This window comes from Sprattus sprattus (assembly GCF_963457725.1).
Source record: "Sprattus sprattus genome assembly, chromosome: 1".
NCBI classification, from domain to species: Eukaryota; Metazoa; Chordata; class Actinopteri; order Clupeiformes; family Clupeidae; genus Sprattus; species Sprattus sprattus.
Window position 1 is genome coordinate 754,444 of NC_137920.1, and position 7,026 is coordinate 761,469.

The 7,026-nt window shown below is 44.6% G+C and overlaps 1 protein-coding gene across 1 annotated transcript in view; it reads left to right on the forward strand.

Moving 5' to 3' along the window:
- Positions 1-1,137: 1,137 nt before the first annotated feature.
- Positions 1,138-7,026, forward strand: part of LOC308368703 (stonustoxin subunit beta-like) — a gene marked incomplete at both ends in the record, with an annotated part of 6,931 nt that continues 1,042 nt past the window's right edge. The window contains 3 exons of the mRNA XM_080842953.1: positions 1,138-1,231; positions 5,018-5,107; positions 5,394-6,815. Coding sequence (XP_080699079.1) covers positions 1,138-1,231; positions 5,018-5,107; positions 5,394-6,815 — 1,606 coding nt within the window. The remainder of the gene's footprint in view (positions 1,232-5,017; positions 5,108-5,393; positions 6,816-7,026) is intronic.

A 7,026-nucleotide genomic window follows, 5' to 3' on the forward strand; every position in this document is an offset into this window, starting at 1 on the left:
CACGATTTTAACACCTTGTTTGCAGCCAATTGCCGTCTCATGAAATGCAGATAAGAGAGTTTAGGTGATAAGGGAATTGTGGGTAATGAAGTCTTTGGTTGGACTAGGTACCGACATCCCCCCTGTGGTCACTTGATAGCACCGGATGTGTGATCCAGTGAGCACAACTGTGCATAGTCCATGTGTGGAAAGAGTTCATTGGTGAGACAGTCAAAGTTGTAACATCAGTACTGGGCATTTGTTGATACTATCTATTCTGGCTTAGCAGGTACAAAGTCATCAAGTTACAAAGACAAAATCAAAAATAAACAGTAATGACAATGACATAGCATACAACAAATAAACCAGTGGGTCATCTACTCATCAGGGTTAGTGAGAATAGGAAAAGTTAGTGATGTCAACTTGTTAGGCTGAAATGCAGAGATAGTGGCACCTGATACAATGATAAAACCATTTCTTGAGAATCCAAGAGTGTGTTTGTTGAATCACTCAATAGATTGGATGACAATACTGACTAGAAGATGACTAGTGACTGACTAGTCTTGGCAGCCTTTGCTGTGTTTGTCCTTCAGGCATGTTCTGCTGCGGAAGGGTGTCATCATGATCTCAAAATCTTAAAGCTCAAATGGCTGTATCAAGGTTTTGTGTGGCAGTATGGTAATGTCCTAAACTTGTGTTTGATGTGGACATGTGCATGACTAGCTTTGTCTGCGATGTATGAAGCTAGTGTGCTACTGCGGTAGTTTAAATTAAATACCAGTTCAGAATAATGGAAGTTGCTGCTGCTGCTAACAAATCCAAGTTTGGCCTATACAACTACAAGAAAAGTGAGATCCCTGAGCAAGCAGTTGTCTTACTGTCAGAGTAGTGGGCTTGTGTTGCTTGGCTCAACAGACAGTTAGTGATGAACTCTGGAGTTCATGCGCTTGGAGTGTCGCCTGACTCTTGGCTCAGGGCTGTTACGCTCGGGGTAACCATAGTCAGAGGGACAGTCAGAGGCACTATCACTGTCTGTAGCCTTGCGGCCATGGTCTGAGTGTCGGTCAGTGTACCGGTAGTCATCGTCCGTCGAATCTAGGGGCAGGTCATGTTTCTGGGCCATGATCTCGGAATATGGCCTTCTGCTGCTTCTAGGGGATGTATTTCCATTACGACGCTGATGATGGACATGGCGGTTACGCTCAGTGTCCCTATGAGGCCGTTTGTCACCCCCCTTTGATCTGTTGTGAGGGTGAACTTGTGAGGCCGTGAATTTGTGAGACGCTTTAGTATCTGAGCAGGTAGGCTCAGTTGTTTTCCCCCTTTCTTTGGAATTGACAACAGTTTCCCAAGCCATCTGTGTCATCTTCCTGATCTCATTCATTGAGGGGTTACCTTCATGCGTCATTAGAGAAACGTGAGTGCGCACACATGGGTGCAGGTTGCGCAAGAACAGAGACTTGAAGGTGGAACTCTCTTCTAAGCCTGGTGCATTCTTGCCCTGGAAGTATGCATGTCTCAAACGTTTATAGAAATCCCTAGGGGGTTCTCGACGGGTGTGTTTGACTTGGGAGGCAGCAACCAATGATGCGATCTCGTCAACAGGAGAAGAGTATTCTTCTTTTAAAGCATGACAGAGCTCGGCGTAATCATTTCTGATACGGGGAGGTTGTGCCTGAATAAACTTGTGGACTGCTTTAGAGCTGGTTTTCCACACGAGTTTAATTTTCTCCCTTTGGTTTGCATTGGGTAGGTCAGTCATGTTATTGTCTAGTTCCCTAAAGTAATCGTCAATGTGTTGATCATGGTGGTCTGGGTCAAACATTTTAATGTCCTTAGCTATGAGCTCAAGCACTTCTAGACGGGGACTCTGTAGGGTCTTTTCTGAAGAAGGCGAGACTAATCTAGCATGGGAACGGACATGTCTATCACATTCTAATGTGCTTCTCTCTGGGTGAGAGGCAGATGCTGGACAGCGGTACTCACTCTCGTGGATGTATGGAGAGGAGGCTGAACAGTCTGTACATGACCTAGTCCTGCCTTCGGAGGGAAGGGCACGGAAGAAAGTGTTATTTAACAGAGGCTGAGAAGAAGGATGAGCAGTATATCTACTGGGGAATAAACTACCTGTTTCTTCTGTATCTGTAAGGGGCAAATGGGAAGTCAGGCTGTTAACTCGGTCTCTCAGTGGAGGTTGAGGAGCTGACTTCATTCCCAAGGACTGATGGTCAGTTGGGAAGTGTTCCCATCTGAATGAAGGAGGGGTAGACCTTTCACCAAGGGAGGAGTGTGAATCAGAGTAACCAGATTCACATCGGCTGAACGACTGTGGTGGGGCAGGGTGTTCTGACCTAACCTTCAGTAGCTCCTCCTTGTGTGAACAGAGTTCTAACTCTGTTGAGTGTAGGTCTCCTAGGTAGCGCATAGCTTTCTTGTTAGCTGTCTGTACCTCTTGGAGGAGACTAGCATTCTGCGCTTCTAATGCTGCATTGCACTGAAAGGCAAGGCTGGTTTGCCTGTGAAAGTTCAGGAGCAAGCATGTTAACAATGGGTCTTTGGATGCAGTCTGCGCATCATACCTGTTGTTTAGTAGAGAGTCTATCTCCTTCCTGCATTCACTGAAACTCAAACTGTTAATGAGTTCAGGGTAACCGGGTTTCAGGCTTTGTGCTACGGAAGAGATAAACTGATCTACACAGGGGTTATCCATTGTTATGTTTAGCTAGAGGGGTAAGCTAAATTATGGTAAAATAGGGTAGGTTATGAAATTACTTAGGCGCTTGGCTATGGTGTTGCAGTGGCAGACACCTTGTAGTGTAACTAGGGCAGTACACTAGCCTAACCTAGAAGTGTAGTTACCTACGCTATGAGGAGTAGCTTCCTGGAATGAGGTGTAGCTACAGCGCCATCTAGTGGGTCTAGTGGGCATAAAAGTTTGGGCACACTAACTGAGATGCAGGGCAGTTACAGTTAGGGTCAGTCACAGTTACCTAAATTCAAGCTGGAACACGTGGTGGTAACAGCTAGGTACACAAGTGTTTCACAGGGCCGGTAGCTCGCTGTGGCTCTCTCTCAGTCTCTATTCCGATTACTGGCTGGAATGCGTGGCAGTAACAGTCAGGTACAAGCTCTCTTTCACAGGGCCGGTGGCACGCTGTGAATTAATTAAAAATAAGGGAAACAGTTTGATTAAGCACAGTTACAGCTGACAGCTTGACAATGTTGCATTGAATACGTGGTATTCAAATGCTGGACAGAAATTCACAATTCCTACAGAGTAGGCTTAACCTGAATGGCTAGCAGCAATAGCAAGTTCTAAGATTTCCAAGGTTTGGAAAAAATGATAATTCACTAATAAAATATCAAAGAGCTTGTAAGCTCAATTTGATATATAAAGCTTTGCACTTATTTGTAAGTACAGCTAGGGCTTAGTCCTATGACAGACTAGTCGCGGTGAGTGTTACAACTGTTTGCCTAGTCTTACACTAGAATATCAAATTCAGAATTTGGCCTGAAATTAAGCGGTCATTAATATTACACAAATAATGAATGATTGCCAACAGTACTATCCTCACACGGTGCACCATCATATTATGTAGGTAAAACTGTGGTTGTTACATTAGTTTAATTAAATCAGTCTCATAAAATTTAATAATCATTAAATTTAGTATTTGATATTTTATAATTAAATTACTAAAATAATGGAAAGCTCTAGTTGTACCACTATGCTACAGTCTAAGTATGGTATCACAATACTATCATACTACAATATCACTACAAAGTCTATAACACTTCATGGAACAACCAGAGAAGTGAAGGCATTTGGAATTCTTGATTGGCGGAAAATGGCTTTCAGTGGAATATTGGAACAACAACAGACAAGACAATTGTTTAAGTCTAAATAAACAATTTATTAAAGGTAACAGATAGTAATTAATGGCTAATACTAATCACATAAACAACTGAGTATAACACTGAAACAAGCACAAAGTGCAGTTGGGATTTCAGAGGAGGGGGCATGAGAGCCTGCCCGTCTGTGTGTGTGTGTGTGTGTGTGTGCGTGCGTGCGTGCGCAGGTATGCCAATATAAATTGGAGGATGGGCACAACTTTAAATGAGTAGGTTACAACAGACAAAGGATTCTTATCTCAAGGATAGAATCGGCCTTCAACTCTATACAATATATCTCAGCAGCACTGAACTCACGATGTGGACGTGGTGATTGAGGGAGTTGAGAGAGAAAGAAAAGAAAAAGTGCCTGCACGTTTCTAACAAGTTAGCAAAAGTAAAACAAACGCAAGATATAGCACGGTTACAAACCATGCACTGTGAATTACAAAGTAAGCATTTAAATCATGAATGAAATAAAACAACAATACTTTCACACATATATTAACACACATATAAGACTAATCTCTGCCCAGATGTCAGCCTTACGTGAAGAACGCTCTTGCTAAGCATTCAACGGTGTTTTCGCGGAATCCTTGGAACAACGCGTCACGTAGGTTCAATGGATGTCCGTCTGTCCTTTCTTTGCAGCCCGTCGGCTGAACTCGCGGAGGCCTTGCTGGAGGTCCGATGTTTTAGAAGGATGTAAAGTTCTGTCGACTTGGAGAAACGAATAAGGGAAGCCGGTCGCCTTATCCTACTCAGAGCACTACTGGGCTGCAGTAATATACTACCGGTATAACTTGGTTGCAACTAGACGCGTCAAAGTATTTTCTTAACTTCGGCCAAAAGTTCAATACGACTGTCGTGCGTTGTCCTTTGTTCTGCAGAGAGGGTATCTCTTAATTGAACGATGTTCACTTGTGTGAAACCACCGTACAGAGAGAAAGATTTGGGGGGTTATCACTGTTTTAAGGGCAAAATGCGTCACCCTTTTTATGACTTTGATGTGACCAATTGCGAGGTCACTGACTGTTGATAAGGATTGAAATTTGATAAGGGAATTGTGGGTAATGGAGTCTATGGTGTCTCATTCACTTACAGTGTGTGTGTGTGTGTCTGAATGCTTTCCTTTCTGTTATTGTTCCAGGTCCAGAGTCCCAGCTGGTGGTCAGCGCCCTCAGCAGACCCCTGGAAGTGGGCATGCTCTACAACGCCCAGAAGGACGAACTCATACCAGGTACTCACAGCAGGTCTACACACACACACACACACACACACACACACACACACACACACACACACACACACACACACACACACTCACACTCACACTCACACTCACACTCACACTCACACTCACACACACACACACACACTCACACATACACACACACACACACACACACACACACACACACACACACACACACACACACACACACACACACACACACACACACTCACACACACTCACACATACACACAGTGTCGGTAATGCCGCTAGTGTCTTACCTCTCTTTCAGGAATCAGCCTCTGGGAGACGAAGGACATGGAGAGCAAAACACATGTCCGTCCACAGCCCAACACAAGCCTCAAGGTGGCAGCATCTGAGTCCCTCAGTGAGAAGATCAGTCTGTTGGACGTGAGTGCCTCATTGAAGGCCAGCTTCTTCTGTGGGCTGGTGGAGGTGGGAGGTTCTGCTAAGTATCTCAACGAGAAGACCTCCTCCAGTCGTCAGTGCAGTTTCACCCTGGGTTACCATGTGACCACCGAGTTTAAAGAGCTCATGATATCAGAACTAGAGACTCCAAACCCTGAGTTGTTTGACATGACAGATGCTACACATGTTGTGAGTGGGGTGCTCTATGGGGCTGATGCACTCATGGAATTCCAAGAAATGGCCAGTGATGATTCAAAAAAGCAAGAAATCCAGGGAAACCTAAATGTGATGATCAAGAAGATCCCACTAGTTAAGATCAGTTGGGATGGAAGCCTAAACATGGATGATCAAGACAAGAAGAAGGTGCAAAACTTCAGCTGCAAATTCCATGGTGACTTTCAACTGAAAGATATCCCTTCTACATATGAGGAGGCTGTGAAGGTGTACAAACAGCTGCCCAGTCTGTTGGGGGAGAAAGGAGAGAAGGCTGTGCCTGTGAAGGTCTGGTTGTATCCACTGAGCAAGCTCACTAACACTAAGTCCAAGCTGAAGAGAATGATCTCAGAGACACTGGTGTCAGCAGTGGAGAAGGTGATGGATGAGTTCCACCAGGCTGAGGTGAGAACCAAAGACCTGCTGAAGAGTAGCAGAGAGATCAAGGCTAAAGACATCGTTCACAAACTGGAGGAGTTCCAAAGCAGTCTGAGGAATTTGACTGCTCAGTTCCTACGGAAGATGAAAGACCTGATCCCGGCCATCAGAGGAGGCAAAATGGAGGAAACGGCCCTGAGAGACCTCCTGAAGTCCCAGGATGCATCTGGCTTCAGTGAGAAAGAAATGGAGCAGTGGCTGGATGGAAAAGATACTGAGATCAATGTTGTCACAATGAACATCAAACAACTGAAGTGTGACATCAAACCTCCAGGCCCTGAGCTTGACTCTTTCCTCATGGACCCAGGTGTCAAAGATGTCTTTGTGTTCAGCTTCACCTCTCTGAGATATGAGGAGCCGTACCTGAAGACCATCTCAAAGGCAGTTGAAAAGTTCAAGACTGGTTCCGCCATCAGCACTCCTGAACAGGATTCAACAGATGAATTTCCCTGGTACAAGAGACCAGATGTTTATGAGAACCTGACCTCCTCAAGCAGTGTCTTTAAAAGTGCACCCATCAAGAACAAAGTGATCAGTTTCATTCCAGACCCAGACAGCCCGGGAGCTGCAGTCCGCTGGTATCATCATTCAGCCCTGAAGAAGCCACATGTCACAGGCAACCCAATAAAACAATGTAAGTTTCAGTCGTAATACTCCTTATTACGATGAATATGACAGAATAATAGCTAACGCTAAAGTTTTAGACAAAGGCAAAGGTTCCACGAGTTGAATCAAAGGTTCTGAAGGTTTATTCCACGTACACCTATAGGGAGTCAGTTCCACATCAAGGTAGAAAGGGTAACAGACTGTAAATCTTTGTACAATAGGGGTGTAAGTAAGGTCAG